The 27989-nt window shown below is 41.7% G+C and overlaps 1 protein-coding gene across 1 annotated transcript; it reads right to left on the minus strand.

The window, feature by feature from the left end:
• Positions 1-2402: 2402 nt before the first annotated feature.
• On the minus strand, positions 2403-27989 carry LOC124619307 (sphingosine-1-phosphate phosphatase 2-like). The gene is made up of 5 exons (XM_047145607.1): positions 27227-27989; positions 26992-27152; positions 26825-26914; positions 26539-26711; positions 2403-5080 (listed from the first exon to the last, which is right to left on the minus strand). Exons 1-5 carry the CDS (start codon positions 27696-27698, stop codon positions 4663-4665), a joined length of 1314 nt encoding a protein of 437 aa, XP_047001563.1. The 5' UTR covers positions 27699-27989; the 3' UTR covers positions 2403-4662.

A 27989-nucleotide genomic window follows, 5' to 3' on the forward strand; every position in this document is an offset into this window, starting at 1 on the left:
TGTTCTGTAGGGGTTTTTAAACTTGTTTCCATTTAGGTGGGGCTCTACATCTTTAAGAAGTTTTTCCTGTTACTTGCTGCCATTGGGTTCATTCAAGCAGCTTTCACTGCACAAACTCTTTATTCCACCTCACACTACAACCCTCCGACTTCAAAATTTATGTTTAAACCTTTTTTCTCAGAGATGTAAAGTTTATTTCAGTACTCATTACCAATTGACATAACTATTACTATTTCTGGATAAAATCTAACTAGTTTTCTTTACCAGGAGTGTTAATATCCTGCAGTTTGTAAAGATAGAAAGATCTGCAGGTTACCTCATTTCTTCTTAAACCTTTCCCCTTTCCTGTAACACACATTTCAACTCCTTTCCCTCTAGCTTAAATCTGTTGAACCATGGTGATTCTTTTTTTCACATAGAATAACTGCAACAGTGTGCAACAGTTTTCTTGAATTCTGACCATTCATCTGCCGTTCTCAACTTATAGGGGTAGCTACTTTCTAGTCTCTTCACTGGTTTCAAATATTCCAAGAATGTTGTACATAATCATCTATTTGTATCATCACATTATTCCTTTAGGTAGTTTCTAATACCTTAATTTTTTTTGTGCAATGTTACAATAAGGGTTTTGTGTGTGTTCCTTCCTTCTTGTATTTTGCAAAGTTAATAATCTCGCAACAACTGATTATGGTATGCATCCTTACTTGTAAAGGAGAGAGAAGCCTCAGGGGGTGGGGATGAGGGGGGATATCAGGTAGCACTTTAAAATTATCATCCTCTTCATGTAAGGCAGTGATGAGTCGAAGACAGGCACAACAAAAAGGTTGCTAAACATGTGAGCTTTCGATCAAAACACCTCCTCCTAGAGTAGACAAAACACACACACACACACACACACACACACACACACACACACACACACACACACACACACACACACACACACAACCACTGAGGCCTGACTCACAGTCCTGAGACATTGGGCATGTGAGTGTGAGTTGTGCTTGTGTATTTTACAAGGCCTTTTGGCCAAAAGCTCACGTGTTTAGCAGTCTTTTGTTGTGCCTCCCTGCGATTCAACATCTCTTCGATATGATGAGTAGCATTTTTGTAATATTGTCACTATCCCATTCTTCCACTGTACGAGGTCAAAGAGGAACGCAAATTATGGATGTGGAGATGGTGCCAACAACTGACCTATGTTGTGTTACAATGCTTTGCTTATTAGATCCTAAAATCTAATAACATTAGACACTATATTACTAGTTATTAGTATTTCACTCTTACACTGCTCCATTTTCTCTTTATATGAGAGAGACAGCAACTGTTATTTGTTAATATTATATGACTAATGGCACAAAGAACGGAAACCATTACTGCAATGTCTCACTAACCAGCTGTCATTTTACTTTTTTTGCTAGTAAAAGTGGTACATACATTAGACAACAATCCACAAACTCTTAAAATCTTGGCACTTCAGCAGAATTCACTGAAATTAGATTCAGCTTAAGTTACTGTCCATCTGAAATTCGTACTTTTTATAATGTGACTCATGTTCCACATTTATTAGAACTAATCTTTCACTATACAGAAGAACATGCACCGTCGTAAAAGTTACTGACAGATCAAACGTATGTGTTGGACATAGCCTGAATACAGGACATTACATTTTGCATGTAATTACCTTTTGCACATAACGTAGATGTAACACTTTTAGAAAAGCCAGACAACTGATAACCCATTTTTATCAATATTTTACCCTCCACTCTTTCTGCCGAGTGAAGAATGGTTCTTTGACACTGTATAATGCAAAATGTAAACTCTGCCTGACTAAGACAAAAGTCCTAATGCATATTAAAGATATTCAGTACTATGAATCTTGCAAACTAGTGTATTTTACACACACTAGATGTGAAAATGGGAAATATGGACCTGCTTCAGTAGTAAAAGCCAGGCATCACACATTCTGACAGAATGAAGAAGTTGAAAATAAAGTGCTTGAAATGTAGAGTAATGGGGACTTCTGAGGAAAAATGTGTTTTTTTAAACATAATTTGATTTTTAACCATATTTATAAAACAGCCTCTTACTTGTTCAGTTGTCTTTTAGTACTGCTAACACACAAGACATCTTCCACTATACTTTCAAATCATGGGACTGTGAGCAGACTGCAATTAGGCATATGCTACTCCATGCCCACATCACTCTTGACACAACAGGAATGTACAATTCTGTGTACTGAAGTGTACATTCTAATGTGTAACTGGTGTAAATCAGCCATATCTTAATATTTCATATGTAGCTTCTAAAGGTTCACATGTTACTAACTTTGCATGATTATGATGGTCAATTTTGCAGGTTGTCATCAATAAAACTAACAATTGCAACATAATCACCATAAATATTTTATTGTATAAAATGTTTAAAGCCTGTAAATCATTGATACACCACACAACCACATGCGAAATGATAAATACAAACTTTAAAGTATCAGGTACTTCTTTCAAATGCCATGAATATAATTCACAATATTTTTCATTGATACATATAGTAATATATAATAAAAGTTTTATATATGAAATTTTCTATATTTTAAAAGATAAGAAAGTTCCTAAGAACTACTGGAAGTTGACAGAACTGAAGATTCAAAGAATGTTACTATCTCAAACATTGCTGGAGAATTTGATTCAGATGCAGTGGCAACTCTGACAATTACAATGAAGAAAATATTTTTTGATTAAAAGAAGGATATTTACCAAAAGGTGATATAGCAAAGTTACCTATGGCTATTGAACAGTATCATGTAGATTTTCCTAGTGGAAAAGATAACAATCAGTTCAGGTTAAATGAGTAACAGAAATAAGCATTAGCTTAGAACTTCACTCAACTGATGTGCAGAAAGTCAAGGTATTCAGTTTCAAGAAACTTTGGCATCAAAAGAGGGACTTAAGGCAAGAGACAAAAGATGGTTTCTTTGCAAAGCTATCAGAATCAGTTCTTTCAACACTTAATAACACATCCAATCTTGGTTTTGCTTCTTCAATCACAGAAGGAGAAACTGATTGTGTTTCTCAAAGAAAATAGTTTGAAGGGGAAGAAATGCAAAACAAAGAGAAATTGGGTTCTGAAGATATTGTGCAAGTACCTTCTACCTGGGATAGGGACCAATCACTGGAAGAGGTAGTATATCATGTGGCAGTTGACCCAGATCAGATTGGTCACAAGTCAGATGTTTGTGAGTCAATTGGAAGTGACTTCACTGGGATGTCTTAATCATCTGCCTGTCTAACTAGGATAAACTGGTGGATAGTCTGGCCTGCTACCAAGAGAAACAAAACTACAGGAGAATACTATGTCTGAGGACAGTGCACAAGACATTCACAGAAGTGACGGAACTGGAAAGACGTATGAAGTATTATCTGATAATGCTTTGTGTATGATAATAACAGCAACCGTCACTGGCTGTGTTTTGGAATTCCCTGTTACAGTTTCACATTTTTTTTTAAAAAAAGCCATGGTACATTTCATTAAAGTAAAACATTTTTAAATTAGAAAAGCAGTTACTCTGTTTAATAGCAGAAAATTCCCCACTGAAAGAAATGCAGAAGAAGAAGAATTCAGTTCTATACGGACATCCTCATTTGATCCTCATAAGTGGTCATGCTCCTGAAATCTGGATTGGAAGCATCGCAGGTCATACAAACTGAACTAGAGGAACAGGTGTCTTCTCTGGAGAATGAGCTGTAATCTACGACAGAAGCTGGACTAACTGAACAGGTTGCTGTCAAAAAGCAAAAGGCTGACAAAAAGAAGCCATCCCCCACACTGTTCATGTTGGCACCTTAAATAAGATCACATTGCACCAATAACTTACAAGGTAAAAAATAAATAACTTAATCATTACAGCAAAATCTATACAACATATTTAAATGCATTAGCATCACAGTTTTAACAATCAGCTATAGCTCCTGAGGCAAGATTCTGACAAATTAATCTAAATACACCATCTGTGTCAAATGGTTGCAAATAATTACAAAAAAAAACTGGACTACGTATAAAGAAAAATCAGTGATTCATCATGTCATTATAGTCTATAACATTTAATATTTAACCTAGCTTTAATACTCATTGTTCATCAAATAAGATGTTAATATTCCTTCATACAGATTAGTACAAATAATCAACTTGTTACTTGTGAACTGAGGCAATTTTTGTTCTGTAAATACATGCTTCAAAAAAAAAAAAAAAAACATTACCAATGGCAGATAAATGCACCAATAAATAAGCAGTTGATTAAACAGCAGGCATACAGGCAGTATGTTAACAGAAATTTGAATTTTTTGGAGCTACATTATGTCTATAATTTAATGACTAGGATTACGGTTCCTAACTGCCAATAAAGACTAAAAGAAGGAAAGCCTTTCACAAACATGGTGAAGATCTAACTGTGCCAATCACAGAAAATTGTTTCTACAGTCTTCTATGCAAATTTTTAAGGCAAAAACAAGTATGATTACTATTATTCAAAGAGAATCCGAGGATTAAAAATATATCTGAATTTTATGTATCTTGTTACAGAAATGATAGAGACAACAAAACATTATCATATGCATAAAAGATTATTTTTGAGATCTGTGATGTACACAAAGGAACATGAAAAATCTATATTTCTGTATAAAATGTCGGCCTTTCTATTCCTATCAAGCGAAAAACATTTGGTAACAAATATGCTGTGTTAATTCCCATCAAAAAGTAAGTGATATATTTATAACTTATTTCGACAATAATCTTCTGCTTATTTTCAATGCTGTACTGCGATTCTCTGATTTCTTTAGAACTGAGGCGAAGTAAGGCACAGACCGTGGCATATGAAGCAGATTTCCCCACAGCTCTTGTAGCTATCAAGCAACAAAACCCAATAGCAGTTCTCAGTGTTGCCAATCCCAACATCTCATATGAAGGCCAAATGATGGTGTATGGAGGTGACAAAGATGATTCATACAGATTGCCAAGCTGATAATTTAACCATGCTCCAATCAGAATTCCAGTAGAAACACTTACGACAATAGTTGTATCACCACTGGAAAAGAAAATGTCAACCAGTCAGTAATTACACATACTCTAAAAGATTTTTAAAAGCAATTTACACAAATTACCACAACCAAAACATTGTGTATTTAATTTTGTGCACAAAGGGAATTGAGAAAACAAAATAACAAAAACAGCTTCTAGCGGGATGACATCAGAAGGCAGAGATATTAAACTTAAACGGTAAAACCTGGTCTGACAGACGCAGCAGCTATGGGAGCACAAATAAACAACACTAATATAGCGCGCGCACTCACTCACTCACTACAACCATCCAAAACACAAAGAATCTTTCAACCACTACGAAAGTAAGACATTATCAGACAGAGATATGCCCTCAAGCCTTACACATAGCAAAAGGCCTGAACCCTGCAAAAGAAGATCTACTTGAAAAAGGACTAGGGAGAGGGAGAGCATACCTTGTGTGATGTGAAGAAGGTATTGAATAGTGTATTTAGTACACAAAACACGTTTCAGAATTTGATGTGAATGCTAGGCAGGAAGTTGCTTATCCATTGGAGCATGTGATGAGAACTCTGAGGTGGAAAATGAGAGATGTGGGCAGATCCTCTCCCCACAGTGCTGAATGGCTGTACCAGTCCACTTACAAGAGATCATAGGTGCTGGGTAATGTACTCAAGCATCTTTAACAACATACTGTGACTGATATTTGTGAATTATTAGCCAAGACTGCCAAAAACAGTGTTATTCTGCGTTAATGCATGTTTTTTCAAGTAGGGTAATTGACTTTCCAATACATCATGTAACTTTAAATCAGCATGTATTTTATTTTTTATCAATTGTAAATGAACCTTCTAGGCTTTTATGTATGTAGGTTAGTTTGTATGGACAATTAGCAAATAGTGTGGAAGACATTTACTAGTATAGACAATATAACAAGATGTGTACATGTCTGCTTTCATACACTGAGTTTGGTCCTCAGGCTACTCAATTATGTCATCATTCAAAGCTAACTATGACTCTGTTTGCCTGTATTTATCCTGAGTATTACAATATTGCATCTGATTGGAACTTGAGTTGTGGGCAGGTTTATGCTTAACTCTGTTTTGGGTACCCCTGGTCATTGCGATTTTTTTGTGTGTGTGTGTGTGTGTGTGTGTGTGTGTGTGTGTGTGTGTGTGTGTGTGTCACTAGTATAGTAGAGCTTACAACCATTGACTGAGGCTAGATACATCACATAATTGAACTTACTGATTGATTATGAGCTTTATTCAGTTTGTTGTGTCGAAACATGTTTTACTGGTTTGTACCCGGTGTAGTTTGGTTTCATGGGTTGATCCCCAAACTTAGGCCCTAATATTTTTTCATTATTTTGTCCTTTAATGAATCAACATATCCTTAAATACTATGGTTTATGTGGCTGATTGATTCCTACTCAAGACTGTGGGTATATTCTTCTGGTCTGTACCCGTCGTCATGAGTTTTCAAGTCTGCTCACTCGTCATACACTTAGGCTCTGAAATTTTTCTCTTCTCTTTTGAAGATTTTGAACGAGTGATTTTATGTATGTAAACTTGCAAATTGTAATTCTAGTAATTCACATTATCTCTGTATTTATTTCTATAGTTTTGTGTTGCAATGTTGTAGTTTTGACCTGGTGTTATTTGTCTTGTGACAGTATGCTCCACAGATCCAGATCTGAATGCCATATCCTGATATATGTATACATTATGACTTGACTAGATATTTTTCTTATGTTTTCCATAATATATTACGTATCGGATACTTCTATACATCTATAATCTACCTTTTGGCATCAATTTGTACACTGTTTGACAAACCTTATAGTCTCACAAAATATTGTAAACACACTGTTTTCAAATTTTGTGAGGGGGATATTGTAATGGGACACCCTCCTCTGACATTACCTTTCCTTATAGAAATAGCTGATACCAAAAAAATGTTTAGAATCTCACATACATTAAAATTATCTCAGCTATTTCACTAAAAGGCTTTCATTTGATTTTGTACACAGTGTATTATATTTCACACTGAAATGTATAAAAAGAAATTTGTTACTATCAATAAAGGTGGTTGTAGGTTGCGTTCCAAAAATGAACAGCATAGAGACAGAAGTGAGGACACTTTCTGCAGGACCCAACCATCATTTTGCAGGACAATGCTCAAGCATGTACAGTGTAAGCTGTTACTGATTTGTTTGACTGATGGGGCTGCTAAGTGCTATACCACCTACTGCACTCCCCTGACTTAAGCCCTCGTAAGTTCAACTAGATTTCTAAACTGAAGGAAAAACTTCACGGCATTCGCTTCAGAACTGTTACAAATTCGTCGGGCAATAGCCCACGCCGCTCGAACTGTCAACACAACTGGCACTGCTACGAACATCCTACGACTTTCACAGCACTGGCAATGGATTATACACAATGATGGTGACTACTTTGAAGGTCAGTAAAACTTTGAAACATGTATCTATTTTGTATGAGCTGTAAATAAATAGTTGCCACTATTAAATTTCCAACCCTCGTATATGCTCTTAGCTGTTAATTTTTTCATGTAAGCTTTTTATTCTAGGTTATCTGTTCATTCTGAATACTGTGTGCACATTTTTTTTTTATTTTTTTTTTTACAATAAAATGGTTCTTATGTTTTTCTTTAAACTTTTATCACTTTCTTTAATTGCTTTACTGAGTATCGAAGCAAAAAAACACACAGGTTATGAGCCCAGCATACACAGTAGATGCAGTTTGATAAAATCACAAAACAAAATGAAGATCAGTGATCTATTTAAAACTGGAACTACGGGACTGAATTCATAACAGTTAACAAAGAAACTGAAAGGAAGAGAGAATTACAATACAAGGCAAACTGCTATCAAATCATATCTTCAGCATGTGAAGCTATGGGACCGCATCTCAGGTGAAATAAAGGGCGAGTCAAAAGTGTGTGATATTAGAGTGGAAATAACATCAGTTGAGTCAGCAATTTACATGCACCTGCAGAACACAACAACAGCATAAGGGGAAAATTAAAACAGGTACATGAAGATTCTGGACTTTACTTAAGAACTGGTTTGCTGGATGCACTCCTTAAAACTTGAATGGAGAACTGCAAATTAGTGGAACAATATGCATCCAAAATAATTTTCATTCCAATAAGTTAAATACTTTGAATTTCAAAGTGAAAACAATATGCATCCAAAATAATTTTCACTTCCAATAAGTTAAATACTTTGAATTTCAAAGTGAAAAATGAGTGGGTAGGGTGCATTCTATGGGATGGATTACTGGATCACTACAAATCAATGATTATGTGCTTCAAGAATTCCAATATGCCAATAACTGGAGACTATTAAACAAAATTGCTTTAAGAAGTGAAGGATGAAAAGCATTACCACTTCATGAATAATGACACAGCACAGAAAATTTGTGATAAATGAGGCTGTCATATTTACAGTACGAAAGAATCTATTTGCAAAAGCACACTTGATAATGGCATCTATGAATTGGACCAACCAGATAATTGTTTCATTAAAGACAATTCAGTACCACTATTAAATGAGGCGAACTTATGGCACAGGACTGACTGGTTGATTAATTGAGAGGGGTTATGGGACCAAACGGTGAGGTCATCAGTCCCACAATTCTGAAATTAGTCACAGAAGAAAGACAGTCCGCTAAAAGTGGACAGATCCAATCAGAGGAGTCACATTATATAATAATAAACATTAAACACACACAGTAAAAGGCATAAAAAGTAAGACCAAATCTAAAAACTGGAAAAATGGGGGTGGTTATGAGGTTACAGACCAAGAAGACTGGAAAAGAAGTCCCAACCACAACCAACCTGCCCCTGCTCCACGACTAAAGTAGAACTTTATATCTGGAAATATAAACCACTTTCACAGATGAAACTGAGAACCAGTTCAAGCATCCGTGGATCGTCTGCCAACATTAAATTTAAGGAATCGGGAAGACTATACTTAACACGGAGGGCCGAAAGAAGGGGACGTTCCACCAGTATCTGGGATATTGTCAGTCCGGCTCCAAAACCACATTGTGAGGATGGGTCATTACATAGGAGGAAACAATGGGTGAGTCAGGTATGACCAATGCTTAAACGGCATAAAAACTGGAACAGAAGCCCCAACCATAACCATCCTGCTCTGCTCCAGGAGTAAAGCAAAACCTTATAACTGAAAATAAAAACCACTTTTAAATAGGAAACTGAAGAGCAGTTCAACCATCTGTGAATCGTCTGCTAATATTACAGACAAGAAATCTGGAATGCTATACTTAGTACGAAGTGCCAAAAGAAGGGGACATTTCACCAATATATGGGATACCGTGAGTGACTCCACAGTCACATTGTGAGGGTGGCTTGTTACACAAGGGAAAACAATGAGTGCATCCATATGACTGATGCATAGATGGCATAAGACAGTGGGCTCCTTCCAAGATGAGTGGAAGGATGAGTGCCAACCTGCAGTAGTCACTTCAATTGTGTGGAGTTTACTACTAAGAGCAGTAGCACACCAGATGTCATTCCACTTTTGTGCAAAGTGAGATTTAATTTCTATCCCTATATCTGCACCTGGAATCATGAAAGGAAATGGGGCTCAAGTATCTGCACCACTAGCCAAATGACCAGCCACTTCACTTCATTCCCTGGGATGCCCACATGACTTGAGACCCAGAGAAAGACAACTGAGCAGGTGGCACAGCTAAGGGCAGAGAGGTTATGGATAGCACAGACCAAAGGGTGACGCGAGTAGCATTGGTCTATAGCCTGCAGGCTGCTCACGGAGTCAGTACTTATTAAAACACTGTGAAGGTAGGGCTGAGTAACAAAATGGAGACTTCTGTTAGTGGCTAGCAACTCTGCTGTGAACATACATGACCCTGGCTGTAAATGGTGTTCCATGCCAGCAGGAGATGTAACAGCATATCCTGTCTTTCCTATAGTTTAGCACCATCAGTGTAGAAGATGGTACCACCCTGGAACTCTTCGAGGATGGAATATACAAGACACTTGAATATCATAGCGGTGACAGAGACATTAGAATACTGGAACAGGTTGGTCCTAATCTAGGCAACATCCATGGGTGGGAGGGGGGAGGGGTGCGGGAGGAAATATATGGAGCACATTCCAGTGATTGGAAATGATCCCGACAGAGGGAAGTGAGACGCATTCCAGCCAGCAATCCCACCCAACGGCAGATATCAGGGAGGAGACATCCCTTGCTTGCAAAGAGGAAGGGGTACAAGGGATGGTCAGGAAATCATCAAATGGCAATTGTCTAAGAAACCAGGAGTGGGCTCCATCGTATTTGTAGAGGGGGAATCTCTGCTTCTGCAGTGGGAATAGTGTGAAATGTACCGATTGCCAGATACACCCCATAATGATGAAGACAGTCAAGTAGTTCCAGTGTGAGAAGAGCTGTTTAGCCATAAGCCTGACATCCATAATATAGTGTGGACAAAACCAAAGCACAGTAAAGATGGAGAAGAATAGCACGGTCTGCACCCCAAGATACGTGGGCCAGGAGACAGAGAGCATTAATTAGGGTGTACTGGGGGTTTCAGGGAGAAAACTGGAAGCCATGGAAATTGCCCACACAGAGGGCTGCCAGATGGTGTCTTGGAGCTGGCATTCAGCGGATACCACCAAGTAAGAGCTGCACCAGATGCAAAAATCTGTCGTCACACAATGCTGGGGTAACCAGAGGTCCAACAGAAGTTACAAGCTCACTGTTGGTGAAAGTGCCACTTAATACAGAATCCTGTGGGATACTGTTTTCCTGGATACGAGGGGTGCTAAGTGAAGTGCCAACTCTAACCTGGAAGCGCCGGTGGGGTAAAAACTCGAGGATAAAAATCTGAAGGGAGCCATGAAAGGCCCAGTCATGAATTGTAACGAAAATGTGATGGCACCAAGCCATGTCGTATACCTTATGTAGGTCAAAGAAGACTGTGACAAGGTATCTGAGTTTACAAAGACCCGTCAGATTTCTGTTTCCAAACTAAGAAAATGGTCCGTTGTAGATCGTCCTTCCTGGAAGCCACACTGATATGGAGACAACAGGCCCTGAGATTCGAGTACCCAACATAATGAGAAGCTAACCATCTTCTCACGCAGTTTACAAAGTAAGTCGGTGAGGCTAATCAGTCAGTAGCTGTCAAGAGATGTTGCTCTGTATCCCTATGCTGTCTCACCATTACGAGGGGAAGACACCCAATGAGCCAAACGTGGTTGAAGACCCTCAGTAAATGTTGCCTCTGGGTAATGTCCAAGTGTTGGATCATCTGGTTGTGGATGGAATCTGAGCCTGGGGCTGAGTCATGTGAAGAGGTAAGAGCCTGCAAGAATTCCCATTCAGTGAAGGGTTCATTGTAGGCTTCAGCTTGGTGAGGACTGAAACATAGGGGAGTTTCAACTAGTCGATACTGCCGGGGAAAGGTAGCAGAACAGGAGGGGACACCAATGCTGCTGCGAAGTGTTCAGCAAGGACTAATGGATCAGTACACAGAGCACCCTGTAGGAGAAGACCCTGGACAGTTGATTGTCGCTGGCAGACCAGATGACTACGGAGTCTGGATGAAACCTATGATGAAGTGGCATACATCCCCAGGGAGGAAACGTAGCACTCCCAATATTCCTTTTTACTCTGCTCAATAAGGTAGTGAGACTTAGCATGGAGATGCTTAAAAGTGATAAGATTAGTCTGTGAAAGGCGTCATTTAAATTGTTGTAGTGTCTGTCAGCGGTTCTGGATAGTGACTGCTATGTCCTCAGTCCACCATGGTTTCGGTCAACAATGTGGGGGACCTGTGGATAGGGTGACAGCAGTGCCAGCAGTGTGAAGAATAGTGTCAAAGACATCTTGCACAACCACATCAACGCAATCCAAGGGAGGTGCAGAAGTGCACAGCAGACACACATAAAGAAACTGGCTCTGCGGAATGCCCAATGTGGGTACTTCCAGGGCGGTACAAAGGGGGGATCCAGTCACCAATAACACTGATGCAAAACAAAGTGCAGACACCTCCAGATGCTATCCCAGGGACCAGAATGGTCCATCTCCCCACTCTCCCATGGAGAGGGCAGATAGCAGATGGCAGGATCATACGAAGCACCAGTCAATGATCCTTTACCACTTGAAGAGAGAGCCATTTGAGAATGGCCAGATTCTTGCAGCTTGATATGCATCATGCGCTAAGCATCCACCCTGATACCACCTTCTCCAACCAGGGGCTTTCCCCATAGGAGCCATCCACCCACAGCAAGGGCCATCTGGCATGGCAGCCATTGCCGCAACTTTCAATGCTCCAGAATAAGCAACGACTCCTTGGCCTACATGGGGAGGTGCAACAAATCAGGTATCTTGTGTGAGCCCTGTGTTGTCATGGAACTCTGCCAGATGGGTACATATCAGCCACACCACATGGACTGGCTACACATATTTGTGACCTAGTGGGACAGAAGGGGGCTACGGCTAGGAAGGAACAGGGGAAGGAAGGGGAAGGGGGGGGGGAGAGGAATTCACACCATAGACACCAGAGAGGGAGTTCTTCCCCAAACGGCTCACACTAAAGACATAAAATTTAGAAGTGGAAGTTAGACCCCAAGGAGGAACCAGGCAGATAGCCAGGTTGCAGAAATCAGAACACCAAGAGAGGGGAAGGAGGGGGCAGGTGGGAAGGAGTGAGGATGGGAAGGCAGTGGCATGGTGAAGGAAATGCAGACCAGGAAGGAAGAATAGGCCACAACAGATTGGGCCCCGGGTGCACCATGCATGAACTCACAAAAGAACTGCAAGCCCCCTGGGGGGAGGATTTATTCTGAGGGCATGATGTAACAGGTTCTCCCCTCAACCTTTACTTTAAGCTTTTGGTGGTTCCCTCAAGGGGAAGTTGACATCCATACTATGTGTATAACATTTATCAGATCCCTCAGATAAAAATCGAGGTTATATTGATTGCTACAGTTATACGGATCTGTGAGATTTCTTGCTATTCTTTATACCATGAGTTGCCTTTGGACACAGAAGTGAGACTATAATCAGGTGCAAAATGATTTTATTCTTTTTGTCTGCTTGACAAGGAAATGTTACTTTTGTTAACATTACATTCTACTCTCACTGACAGTTACATTCTAGCCATCTATGATTGTGTGCTCTGTAGCACAGATAAAAAATTGTTTGTCAAGGTACATGTTTTTGCATTTTCAGTAACAGTTTATGGCTTAAAGCTACACTGGTCTTCAGAACAGATAGCTTCATTGCCGAAACAAGTGACTTTCCAGAAGTGGGTTTCGCAGTGGTCTTCAATGACTTTTGCTCCAAGGGTGGAACATACTGTAACCACTCACTCATTTTTTGTAAGTTAAATAAAGCTTAGGTTAGTTGGTTCTTTTGAGAAAATATTTGGAAATTTTCAATATAAGTTTAATACAAAGGAGAAGAAAACGGCAAAAACTGCAAAGTTTAGAAAGCTATAGCTTCCTACCTTAGATTTTTTCATAGCATATACCATAAGCCAAGGACAATCATTGTAAGCTCTATTTTGTCCAGTTCTGTTCAGTATTAGACCAACTCTAATCTGAATAAGCTCTGTAGGTGATTGCTTATGTGATTTGTGTGTAAAAAGAAGTGTTTAACAACATATACCAGATTAATTTAAACTGTGTGCCCGATCATTTATGAAAGTGAAATACACCGCTAAGACTAATATGGATAAGATTACAATTCAAACAACCATTCTTCTAGCGCTGCAGACATGAATGGAATGGGAAGAAACCCTAATAACTGGTACATTGGGATATACCCTCCGCCACGTAGAGAAGAGACGTAGATGCAGACATAAGACGGAAACTTCATTCCCATAAGATAAGCTCTTCCCCTACAAACTGAAATTAAATAAAGAATACCAAGCAGTGCTTTGTAGACTGGATAGAGAAACATAGAACCAGTGATAGATAAAAGAAAATAACATAGCATGAAGTTAAAGTGACTATTTTCAGCTTTACCTATCAGAGTTTTCAAACAGTTTTTACTATCTAATAGTGAATTGTTTGAGGGAACTCCAAGCAATGTCTAGTTAAAATTGCTGGTTTCACGTAACTGTTTGCTAGCTGGGAAAATAATTCATATTTCCTTTATGAACTTTAAGATACCTATCCCTAAAAACGGAAAGGGAAAATAACTACCTTTATAAATCTTTCAAGTAAACTAAACTGAAGTTAAGTAAACTGATGCGACTCAATGTCGGCGAGAATACGTAACAGATACAGCTTGTTGCTTAATGTGTGGAACGTACCATTTATGCCTCACATGCAATTATCAATTATCAAAAGCTATTAATAAGTACGAAGCTTGCTGTAGCTGGGTGGAGCCCACGGTAAGACCTTCTGAATCGAGTGGCTGATATTGGGGCAGATGCTCTGTGCATGAAGCATAACAAGCTCAAAAAATCTGGCTGTTCTCCTACAACTCTCTCTCCGACTGGTAAACAAATCATTGACTGTTGACCCTTCAGCCTTCCCTTCCCAGGCTGAACCCTGAGAGGAGGGCCAGGCTCACTAGCTTGGGTGAAACACCTTTCCTGATTCCTAGTCTGCATTAGGATGGACTGGGGACACATTCACCCCCACAAAGCCTTTGTTTGCTGTGGATACAGTCTGTGCGCCCCAAAGTCGCCTGCTCTCTTTAGACTCTGGAGCTTGCAGAAGCCTGCTGTCCATTTGTGCCCTGCCCTCCTCAACCTATGGAAGAGAAGTAGAAGAAACGTAAATCCCAGGACAAGGCTCTCCCCAGTGCCGCCAGAGATGCCATCTCTGCCTTCTGAGTCTGACAATCTTATTTATGGATGTCACCCCATCATCATTTGTGACAGATGGTGAACCAGTGTCATGATTGGCTGCAACCTGTGATTACTCAGTGGATACTACTATCACCTCTCAGAGTTGCAATCAATCCCTTATTGCCTATACTCGGCAACTTCTCATTCTCCAGGAATCTCATTTTGGTGATGGCTCACTCAGTGACCCTTCTTGGGTGTCTTGCTTGCTGTCAGAACTGGGTCAGCCCTTTGAGAGCTTCTGGTGGCGTTTGCATATTACTCCATACACATATTGTTAGTATACGGATTCCACTTGGACTCTGCCGACACATTTTGCAATCTCTGTCTCCCTCCTGGCAGGACATCTACATCTGCTGCCCTACCTGTCCTCCTCCAAAAGCTCTCCCCTCCTTTCCTCTCCCTTGGAGATTTTAATGCCCATCACCCTTTGTGGGGGCAGTGCTTCTTCATCTAATTGGGCGGCTCCTCATTGGCCACTTTCTTGCGGACCACGACCTATGCCTTTCTAATGATGGTTTCCCTACTCATTTTAGTGTTTTATAAGGCACTTTTCTGCCATTGGTCTATCACTCCTCCCCTCCCCTTCTTCATCCCTTACCCTGACTGCATGCGATGAATTAGTGACCACTTCTCGTTGATTCTCTTGTTCCCTTCATGCTTCCTGCTGACCATGTTACCCCACTGGGCCTTCCATCATGCTCATTGGCCTCCATATACCTTCCACCTTCTTTGCAGGTCATATTGATGAAGTTGTCTGTGATGTGTCCAGTAAGATAATCCGCACTGCTGGCATTGCCATTCCCCACTTGACAGGCCCAGTTCACCGTCGGCCAGTTCCTTGGTGGAGCATCCCATTGCCACCGCTACCCATGATCGTCACACCTTACAACATCGTAAGTGGCACCCGTCCTACACCAGTCTTATTACCTTCAAACATCTTTGCACCAAAGTCCATTACTTAATAAAATAGAGCAAACAGGTGTATTGGGAACTCTGTCTCCTCTATAGGTTCTTCTGTCCCTTCGTCACAGATGTAGGCTACACTCCATACCCTCCAAGGCTGTCAGCAGCAGTCTTCCATTCTGCCCTTCCAGATGGCCAGATCCATCAGTTCTTGTGGAACACCTTGCAACGTATTTTACAAAAGCATTTGTGTCACCTTCTTACTCATCTGCCTTCCACTTCCTCCAGAAACAAAGGGCTGAAGCTTCCCACTTATGTTTCACCCCTTGTGAGGTGAAATCCTACAATGAGCCTTTTACTGAATGGGAGCTTCTTCTGGCCATCTTTTCTTCCCGTGATTCACCTCCTGGCCCCGATTCCACCCCTAACCAATTGCTTCAACACTTCAGTTGCCCATAACACCACTATCTCCTCCAGGTGTTAATTGATTTGGCTCCAAGATATTTGAGTCCTTGAATCTCAGGACCTTTTGTCTTCTTACCAGTACGGCTTACCGGACAGGTGGTCTCCAACTGACCATTTTTCAGCCTTTATGTGACGGTCAAAGATACACTAAGCACCAGCCTAGAAGATGAAGAGACCTCTGCACAGGAGGGAAGAGTGGAGCTGGAAGTAGACAATGAAACCAATGAGGCAAGAAAGCCAACACTACAAGAGGTCTCCCAGACTGTGCACAAGTCAAAAAACAATCGAGCCCCTGGGGAAGACAGCATAATTGCTGAATTAATAAGAACTGGTGGTGCGGCTGTAATAAAGGAACTGCACACACTAATATCAGATATATGGGAAACAGAAACTATGCCAGATAATTGGAAAATTGGAATAATAGTCCCCATTTATAAGAAAGGGGACAGAACAGCATGTGAAAACTATAGAGGTGTAACACTCCTAAGTACAGCTTATAAGATCTTCACAAGTATATTAAACGAAAGGATACGGAAGTGTGCAGAAGGCATACTAGGGGAATATCAGTGTGGCTTTCGACCAGGCAGAGGAACAACTGATCAAATATTTGTGATAAGGCAAATGATGGAAAAGTTCTATGAATATGATATAGATCTGCATTTCTTATTCATCGATTTCAAACAAGCCTTTGACAGCATAAATCGGCAAGAACTATACAGAGTACTAAAAGAAGTTGGAATATGTGCTAAATTAATAAGACTAATCAGAATGACAATGACAGAGACAAGAGCAAAAGTAAAGGTCCTTAGCAGAACAAGTGATAGCTTTGACTTTAATAAAGGTGTGAAGCAAGGGGATAGTCTCTCCACTGTCCTCAACATAGCCCTGCATAGTGCAGTAAATAAAATCAACAAAAGAGGCACCATATTTATGAAAACTAGCCAGATATGTGCATACGCTGATGACATTGCTATAGTAGGAAGAAATACCAATACACTCCTAGAGACATACCGGGCAATGGAAACAGAAGCCTTAAAAATTGGCCTCATAGTAAATGAAAACAAAACAAAATATATGGTAATGTCACAATCTGAGGCCAGAAGAACCCCTAAAAACCTAAACATCAATGGGAAATGCTTCAATGGAGTGTCCTCTTTTAATTACTTGGGAGCCCTAATAACAAATGATAACAGTATTGGAAAGGCTATAAGAGAAAGAATACAAGCAGGAAACAGAGCTTACTTTGCAAATATGCAGCTTTTCAAAAATAGCCTTGTTACAAGAAAAACTAAACTGCTAATATATAATTCCCTAGTCCGCCCAGTTATCACATACGGCTCAGAGGTATGGATGTTGACAGAACACGATAAAAATGCTCTAAGAAGCATTGAGCGGAAAATACTACGCAAAATCTATGGGCCAATAAGGGAGGAAGAAGGCTGGAGAATACGCTACAATGCCGAATTACAAGAGTTAATACAAGGCAGGGACATAGTAAAATTTGTGAAATCACAGCGAATACGATGGCTAGGACACTTTGAGAGAATGGCAGAGGATAGAATTCCAAAGAAAATGATGAAAGGTATGATCCATTCAGTTAGGCGAAAAGGGAGACCTAGAAGAAGATGGATCGATGAGGTAATAATGGATATCACCAATATGGGAGTCCTGGGGTGGAAAAGAGCAGCAAATAACTGAGAAGTGTGGAGGAAGATTGTTGAAGAAGCCAAGGCTCACCAAGGGCTGTAGAGCTACTGAAGAAGAAGAAGATGTAACGGTCCCCTGTAGGGTTTGACCTCCATTCTTCAAAATGTTCCTGAAGGGCGAGCCAATTGGGGAAGGGCGCCTTACAAGGTGCATCGTGTCCTTCGTGCATTGAGATCTTTAGCCCACTTTCTCGTCATCGCATTGCAGTCCTGCCTATTCTCCATCTCTTGGGCGAGAACACCTCCCTGGATGCATTTTCCACCATGCACTATGCAGTGTCGATTTCTGCGTCGAGAATGACCATGGACTTCTTTGCACCTGATATCCAGCACGGTAGCCAGTCCGTTGTGGTGGGGCCGCCGTGTACCCTGTTGGTTGTAGCCCCCTGACCACACAGGGATCACTCTGCTGATGCCTGCGCCGTTAACTCTCCACGTATGCCAAGAGGTAGATGCCCATCACCCTGGGGCATCAGGACTCCTGGCAATGGCCATCCTGCCAGGTGGCCTTTGCAGCAGCTGGGTGGCACCCGTGAGGAGGGCCCCTGGTTGGAGTCGGCGGCATCAGGGCGGATGAAACGCGATGAAGCGTAGTTCATCATCTCTTGCTAGTAATGAAACACCAGCAGTCTCTAAGCGAACACGAGCTCAATTCAACACACAGAAGTACGACCCCAAATCGTTCCCGTCCCTGGCCACACCATGGGAGGAACGTCAGGCTAAGGATGGCAGTGGATCTTATTCGCTCCGGTACCTTGTATGTTCGAGAGCTGATGGGGAATCTTTCATGACGATTAAGCCTTATTTATTTTTTTTTGAGCATTTAGAGGACAAGTTCGGGGAGGTGGAGGGCTTGTCCAAAATGAAATATGGGTCAGTCTTGATCAAAACAGCATCTTCCGCCCATTCACGGGCATTACTCACTTATGACAAGCTGGGGGATGTTTCTGTAACGATCACGCCACATAAAAGATTAAATATGGTCCAGGGTATCATATTTCACAGAGACCATTTTTGCAGTCCAACGATGAGCTGCACGCTAATATAGAGCGGCGAGGTGTACATTTCGTCCAGCACGTCCACAGAGGTCCGAAGGATAATCAGGTTGCCACCGGTGCATTGATAAATTGCCCGAGAAGGTCAAGGTGATGGTCTACCAGTATGATGTAAAGCCCCATATCCCTCCCCCGACGCTGTGCTTTAAGTGCTGGAAGTTCGGCCATATGTCTTCTCGCTGTATTTCCAGCGTCACATGCCGAGATTGCGGACACCCATCACATCCCAATACTCCATGTGCCCCGACTCCCATCTGTGTCAACTGCGGAGAGCACCACTTGCCTTGCTCGCCTGACTGCAGGATTCTCCAGAAAGAAAGGAAAATCATGGAGTACAAGACCCTGGACCAACTGACCTACACTGAGGCTAAGAGAAAACTTGAACACCTGCATCCTGTGCGTATGACATTGTCTTACACCGCCGCTCCAACAGTTCTGGCATAATCAGCTCCGCCAACCTAGGTCACCTCTCAGAACTGGAAGACTACACCTGCCCCCTTGATGGCGGGAGGGGGGGGGGGCGCATTTCCCTCCCTGTTACTCTTGCACCACGTACTTCAGGAGCAACACCCCCCTACCATTGGGGACATTCGTTCCCAATTCTAAGCCGGAGAAGTGTAAGTCTTCTTTGGCTTCTCTCGCAAGGAAGGGGTCCCTTGGGTCACTCCCTTCCCAGGTTTCTTCTAGTGGGAAAGACGACCCCCTCCAGTGACTGAAGAGCCCGAAAGCAGCTGGTCGTAGGGCTTCATGCTCCTCCTCAGTCCCGGAGACTGAGCCAGTGAAGTCCTCCCAGCCAGGGAAACCCAAGAAGCAGTGAGAGAAATCCAAAAAGAAAACCCCTAAGACCAAGGAAATTGCGGTGGCACCCACGCCACCGCTACCTACAAGCTCTGCAGCTGAGGATGGGGTGGAGATTTTGGTGTCCACTGAGGACCTAGATCTCACCAGACCCTCAGAAACAATGGATACAGACTGATCAGGCAATAAATCAGTGTCAGCAGGTGACCGAGGTGTAAACTGCCTCATTGAATGTTCCATTCCTTCCCAGTCTCACAATGTCATCCTCCAGTGGAACTGTGGTTGTTTTTTCCACTGCTTGGCTGAGCTATGGCATCTGTCAAGCTTTATACCTGCTATCTGCATTGCCCTCCAGAAAACCTGGTTCCCAGCAAGGCAGACCTCTGCCCTCCGCGGCTGTAAGGGATATCACAGGAACCGTAGCGACTATAATCCAATGTCAGGTGGTGTTTGCGTTTATGTCCTAAACTCTGTCTGTAGTGAACGTGTGCCCCTTCAAACCCCTCTTGAAGCTGTGGCTGTCAGAATAAGGACGACGCAGGAAATAACTGTCTGCAGTGTATATCTTCCCTCAGATGGTGCAGTACCCCTGAATGTATTAGCTGCACTATTTGATCAACTCCCTAAACCTTTCCTACTTCTGGGAGATTAAATGCCAATAACCACTTGTGGGGTTGTACCATGCTTACTGGCCGAGGCATAGATGTCAAAACTTTACTGTCGCAATTCGACATCTGCTTCTTAAATACTGGGGCTGCCACACATTTCAGTGTGGCTCATGGTAGTGACTCGGCCATTGATTTATCAATTTGCAGCCCAGGACTTCTCCCATCTATCCACTGGAGAGTACATGACAATCTGTGTGGTAGTGACCACTTCCCCCTCTTCCTGTCACTGCCCCAGCATCAGGCACACGGACACCTACCCAGATGGGCTTTGAACAAGGTGGAGTGGGGGACTTTCACCTCCACTGTCACCGCTGAATCTCCCCCACACGGTAACATCAATGTGATGGTTGAGCAAGTGACTAGCACAATTGTTTCTGTTGCAGAAAACGTGATCCCTCGGTCTTTAGGGTGCCCGAGAAGTAAGGCAGTCCCTCGGTGGTCGCTGGAAGTTACTGAAGCAATTACGGAGCGTCAGCCAGCTCTACAGCGGCACCCTTCCCTGGAGAACCTCATAGCCTTTAAACGGCTCCGTGCCCGTGTTTGCTACCATATCAAACAATGGAAGAAGGAGTGTTGGGAGAGATAAGTCTCCACCATTGGGTGCCACACGTCAGCTTCCTAAGTCTGGGCAAAGATCAAACGTCTTTTTGGGTACCAGGCTCCAACAGCTGTCCCCGGTCTTAACATAAATGGCGAGTTATGTACCGACACAAATGCGATTGCTGAGCACTTTGCTGGAGACCCTGCGTCGGAGAATTACCCCCCAACTTTTCGCACACTCAAACGGCGGCTGGAAGGGGTCCTCTCATTCACTACATGCCGCAGTGAATCCTATAACTCCCCATTTACAGAATTGGAGCTCCTCAGTGCCCTTGCACATTGCCCCGACACAGCCCCTGGGCCAGATCACATCCACAGCCAGATGATTAAACATATCTCATCTGACTACAAGCGACATCATCTTGTCATCTTCAACCGGCTCTGGTGCGATGGCGTCTTTCCATCGCAATGGCAGGAGAGCACCATCATTCCAGTGCTCAAACCCGGTAAAAACCCGCTTGATGTGGATAGCTATTGGCCCATCAGCCTCACCAACATTCTTTGTAAGCTGCTGGAACGTATGGTATGTCGGCAGTTGGGTTGGGTCCTGGAGTCACGTGGCTTGCTGGCCCCATGTCGGAACGGCTTCTGTCAGAGTCGCTCTACTACTGATAACCTTGTGTCCATCGAGTATGCCATCCAAACAGCCTTTTCTAGACGGCAACGCCACCTGATTGCCGTCGTTTTTGAGTTGCATAAAGCATACGACACGACTTGCCACACTGTATGAGTGGGGTCTCTGGGGATCACTCCCCATTTTTACCCAAAACTTCCTGCCACTCTGTACTTGCCGTGTCCAAGTTGGTGACTCCCATAGTTCCATCCATATCCAGGAGAATGGAGTCCCGCAGGGCTCTGTATTGAGTGTCTCTCTATTTTTAGTGGCCATTAACGGCCTAGCAGTAGCTGTCCGGCCCTCTGTCTCACCTTCTCTGTATGCAGTCGACTTCTGCATTTCGTACTGCTGCTCCAGTACTGTTGTTGCTGAGTGGTGCCTCCAGGGAGCCATCCACAAGGCGCAGTCATGGTCTCTAACCCAAGGCTTCCAGTTTTCAGCCGCAAAGTCATGTGTCATGCACTTCTATCGGCAAGGGCCAGTTACCACCCTTTGAAACAGATTGCAGAGCACGTCGGTGAGGCTAATCAGTCAGCAGCTGTCTATGGACACCGGGTTTTTGCATAGTTTAAAGACTGGAACAATGATACTATCTCACCATTGTGGAGGAAAAATATCTTTAAGTCAAATACAGCTGACAACACTGATTCGATGGAGTCTTTAAGTTGGCGTTCTTATGTGTGTGAAAGGTAGGTGTGTAAGAAGAGGACACCAGTGCAGTTGCAAAACAGGCAGCAAGATGTTCGGCAAAAATTTACACGTCAGTAGATGTATCACCGTGAAAGAGGCAACATGGGACAATTAATCTTTAATGACCCATCAGACTACAGAGCTTTGCCCATACCTGTGATGAAGAGACATATGTTCCCAAGGAGAGGCATAGTGCTACCAGACTTTCTTCTTACTGCAATTAATTTAATAATTAGCCTTAACACTGACGAACTTGAAGGTGATGAGGATTGTCTGTAAAGAAGCCATTTAAGATGTTTCCAGGCCGTCCAATGATAATGAATAGCTGTTGCGATGTCTCTGGTCCTCTACAGAACCGGCTGGCTGCAGAATGGGCTCACGGAAATGAGGTGTGAGTGATCACATCAGAGATATCCCCACAATCTCATCAATGCAGTGTGACAGAGGAGACAAAGATGGAAGCAAAGGTACACAACTACCAGTTGGCTCTTCGAAGAGCCCAACATCATACATTGTTTGTCAGTGGTCAAATTGAAGTGACCACTGGATAGTGGTCAATGACAAATACTGTCACACTGACCATTGTAGCAAACTCACAATTTGGGGGTTAGAGACTGTAAAGTCGATAACCAAAAAGGTGCCATAGTCTTATACTCTCACATTTTTTAATATCTTTGTAGGTATTAAAACATTAGCATTCCGACCCAAAAATGACCACTGCTCACCAGGCATGTTGATACTTCAATAGTAAAAATACGCATGATAATATGTCATACTGCCATACTGGTCGGTAGCAACATTGGTCACATCCTCTGCCAGACAACATATACAGACCGCTAGGGAAAAATTCTGTCTGTGGCTTGAAAACAAAAACACTATAGCTATTTTACTCTGACACATGGGAAGCATGTCAAATATAAGTGCTGCACATACTTAGATCAGAATAAAGTGGTTGACCGCTAATTATTTATAGGAAATCTACCGTACTCACAACCAGAGAATGTGGTTGGTTGAGCCTTCTGTTCACTGTTATGAGACTGCTAGAAATGCTGGTTACAACAGTCGGCTGTGGACGGTACTTGTGGCTGATATCACAACTAATGTGATTTGTTGTCACTGTGTGCTTTATTCCTCTGTGCATCACATTTTATGAAACAGACTCTACAATGCAAGCAGCTCAAGTGTGTAAGACAGGACTTTGTTATTACTATCCTGCAAAGCGAACTCAATACCGCACATTAAAATGGAAACCTGTGAATGCATCCAGAACAAAACATTTACACCCACTGCAAACCCCTATAAAGTGCATGAAGGGTTTCTTCCTTTTCCATTCACATATGGAGTGCAAAAAGAATGACTGCTGAAACACCTCTGTGAACACAGCAATTAGTCTAATTTTGTCCTTGTGGTTGGGTTGCTTGGGGGGGGGGGGGGGGGGAAGGAGACCAAACAGCGAGGCTATTGATCTCATCGGATTAGGGAAGGACGGGGAAAAAAGTCTGCTGTGCCCTTTCGAAGGAACCCTCCTGATATTTGCCTGGAAAGATTTAGGGAAATCACAGAAAACCTAAATCAGGATGGGCAGACGCGGGATTGAACCACTGTCCTGAATGCGAGTCTAGTGTGCTAACCACTGCGCCACCACGCTTGGTGTCCTTGTGTTCCCTGAGGGAGTGATACACAGGGGATTCAGGTTTTTCAGGATTTCTGTGATGGTCCCTTATGAGTCAAACCAAGCAGCAACTATTCGTCCTGTCCTTTTTGTGTTTTCAATGTTTTATCTAATTCCTGTCTAGTATACATCTGACAAACCAGAGAACTAGTCTAAAACAGTTGATCAATGGTCTGTAAGGAATCAATATCGGCTTACTGTATTTCCATTACCAATGAACTGAAGTCTGCCACCTGTGACAACCTACTGTGATTATTCGCTTTCACTTCCCCACAAATCAGCAGACCCACGTATTTGCACAATTCCAACTCTGACTCATTCACTGTAGTCTCAGAACATTACATTTCTGTACTTTGTGAAGCGTCTAGTTTTACATTTGTGAACATTTAAAGGAAGTTGCCAGGCTATTTATGAATTTGAAATCAATTAAGATTTGACTGGATACTTGTGTAGCCTTTTTTAGACTGCACTACAGTACAGATAACTGCAACTAGATACCTGTTCCCTCCCAAAGTAGTACATTACAATTAAGTGAGGCTGTAACCCAGTTGCAAATTCTGCACACAATCTCACAAGGACTCCATCAGGCTCTGGTGCCTTGTTCAATTTTAGTGATTTCAGCTGTTTCTCAATGCCACAGTCACATATATCTGCACTTGCGCAAGAATTAAACTTGGACAGTACTTCCAGGGCTTCCTTTGCAACACTCTGCTTTCACTTTGCTACCCCCAATTTCAGTTCTTGTATGGTCCACAAATGTTTGGGCACTAACTTTCCGACACTGAAACCCTTAAGATACAATGAGAATTTATTTTTGTTTTAAGAGATATCTTGGATCATTGGAAGCCTGTTATTCCACCCGCCTGCTTTGACCAATGACGTAATGGTGGTGTGTGTGACGGCACTACGGTGCAGTGATTTTGATTAGTCGGGTTGTTGTATTTGACGGTGGACTCTGGTGGTGGATATTGATGTGTTGAGTTAAAGTGTGGTATTGGGTTCATTTAAGTCTTGTTTATCACTGCAATAATGAAGGGTTGAGTCAGGACAGTCACTGCTGTAATGTGGATATGGAAGTGTTTGCACTGTTTTTCAGCAAGTTGTTTTTTTTTCTTCTGCTTCTTTTATTTATGCGTTTGGAATTTTTGTTAGGCCTGGTCAGTTTGGTGTTTGTCATCATGTATTTTCTTTTCGTGTGTGTGTGTGTGTGTGTGTGTGTTTTTTTCTATGGTAACTGACATTTATAGTTACAGAATTTATGTTGTGTTTTAATCGATCTAGTGACTATGGGGGTTTTGGTGGTGTTTTGTGTTACATAGGTGTATGAAGTTTGTAGGTTTTTTTTTGTCAGTAGGTAGAGAAAGCTGCATTTCAACTTCATAGGTCAAGGGAAATGTCCGATTCCACTTTTCATAGATGAGGGTGTTGGTTTGTTGCCAATGAGGGCTTCATTTGAGCTATACTGGTCTAAGGGACGTCCAATTCCCCTTTTCAGAATGGCAGATGTTGGTTTTTTGGTATTGTGGACTTTGTTTGAGCGGTATAGGTTGAGTGAAGTGTACAATTCCTGTTGGTTTTGGGGCTGTACTGTTATGTCATAAGTTGCGTTTTTTTTTTAATGATACTTGTTTGGGATGGTGTGATGTTTTGTACTGTCATACATTTAGATTGCCCCACCCTAAACCCTCTATTTCCCGCAGCTGTCCCATCAGTTTCATTTTATTGTTGGAGCGAGACATTCTTGGGTAGTTTTTATGATTGTTTGCATTTGTTGGCATTTGTATGCAGTGACAACATCATAATTTTGTATATGCTGGAAGTAGGCACTTCTGCCATACTGATGATATCATGGGTCAGAGCAGACGGGTGGAATCCGACGCTTCTGTAATGCCGATATCTTTTGATAAGATCCTACCACAGCAGTCTAGTGCTTCACCATTATCCTTTGGACAGCCTAAGATATAATTAACTATCTCTGTCTATAGCACTAAGCTTTGTTTTACAACTATTATGCAGGAGTTGTAGCTTCTATAGAAATACAGCTCCTACTACCAAAGGCATAATACATACAAAGGTACTGGCAATCTGACAATTTCACTTGCACCCAAAACTCTACCGTGCTTGTGTGTTAAGAGTTTAGCATTAAAGGGAATGGAAATTACTATGTAATGATGAATGGCACCAAAGAACTCAAGAGTATGAAAGCCAGGCCATCTTAATTTTCTAAATTATAATTTAATTTTTTTTTATACTGTAGAGAACATACAGGACTTTATTAGATTTGGATGTTATTCAGAAATCAAAATATAACACACTATATTTAAATAACAAGGCAGCCAAACTTTTCAACATGAAAAAACTGATCAGACTCCAATAAGAATGATTTAAGTTATATGGCTGATGTGTGTCTACGTATTAAACATTTGTTATGTACTTACCGAGTTGGTGTCCATCTGTCACTGCTTGGATAAAACACCATCACCAATATGGACACCAGCATGACAAATCCAGGTGACCATTTATTTGTAAGAAGATGATGGTCTAACGTGTCCACAATGGGAACTACGGGAAACATCAAGGCTATGGCTAACATAAGACCGACAACAATATCCTGAAATAGGAATATAATGCTATGAGATGTTGCTGAGAGAATCTCCCAGTTTATTTTTGTTAATACTTAATTCTCACAAAATGCGTCTGAAATAAAGTGTAATAGTCTCTTACTAGAACGGAGTGCATTCCCAGGTACAGCCGGCTAACACATATAACTGTACACCAGACGACAGCAACTATGAGTCCTAGACTGACTGAATACTGGAAAGAAAAGTATATGTTGTAAATTATCGCTTCAAATTTAGTTACATTACTTGCCTGAAGTATGTCAATCATACCTGATACCGGTTCATTGTGTACAGGATAACAGAAAATGGTATGGAAACACCAACCATTGCGTGAGTCGATGGCATTCCATATTCTTGCGCCCACTTTTTTTGCAATCTGATGGCCGGGTATGATGGACGAGGCCAGCGAACAACATCCTTAATACTTTGGCCTGAAAATTAGGATGTATCAAACGAATTTACACATTTTCTATAACATGCATATCATTAGGCCCGAAACACTCACCAATATACATTATAATCGCCCACACTAAAACAACTCGTCTCCCGACAGCACCATCAATGTTCCAAAACCAAAAGGGAATAAAGGAGGCATAAAATATTTCGTCACCTAATGCCGTCCCAACAATGAACAAATAATGCCAGAACAACTTAGTAACGACATAATCACTAGCTTCGGTTTCAGATTCCGAAGAAACTGTTTCATCATCCACGTCTGTTTCCGGACAGTCTTGTTTACTTTCTGTACCTATTAGGCCTTCTGAATCAGAGCGGCCGTTACTAACAACACCAGAACATTGGTTTCCCACTCTGTTATGAATATTACATGCACTTTTTGACTGCAAGGTGTTAAGTGACTTCGTCAGTCCGTTTAATTCGCATTTGTCATAGAGTACTTTCTTCGGAAACACGCCAAAATACAACTGAATTTTTGCTACCAAGCTTGGACTTTTTAGGTATTCCACAATACCATCCATCCTGTAGGTTTCAGTGTAAACTCTTACCCTTCTCAAACATTAAGTGTAAAGAAAGGAAATATTGTTTTACTTGTTGCACACCGGATTTCTTCCAGATTAAGAGCGACAATGAACATTGTGAAGTATACTCTTTAAATACACAATGTTTTCATCGCCTTCGGTCCGTTTTAAACAAAAATGTTTACAATGCATGATTCTGTCGAAGTTTCCATTTACAAATCACATACACACGCAACTTCCACATCTCCACTCCTTCCTGCCGAACACACTGATTGAGAGGCTGAAGGCTCT

The sequence above is a fragment of the Schistocerca americana genome, chromosome 6, assembly GCF_021461395.2.
Source record: "Schistocerca americana isolate TAMUIC-IGC-003095 chromosome 6, iqSchAmer2.1, whole genome shotgun sequence".
Classification (NCBI taxonomy): Eukaryota; Metazoa; Arthropoda; class Insecta; order Orthoptera; family Acrididae; genus Schistocerca; species Schistocerca americana.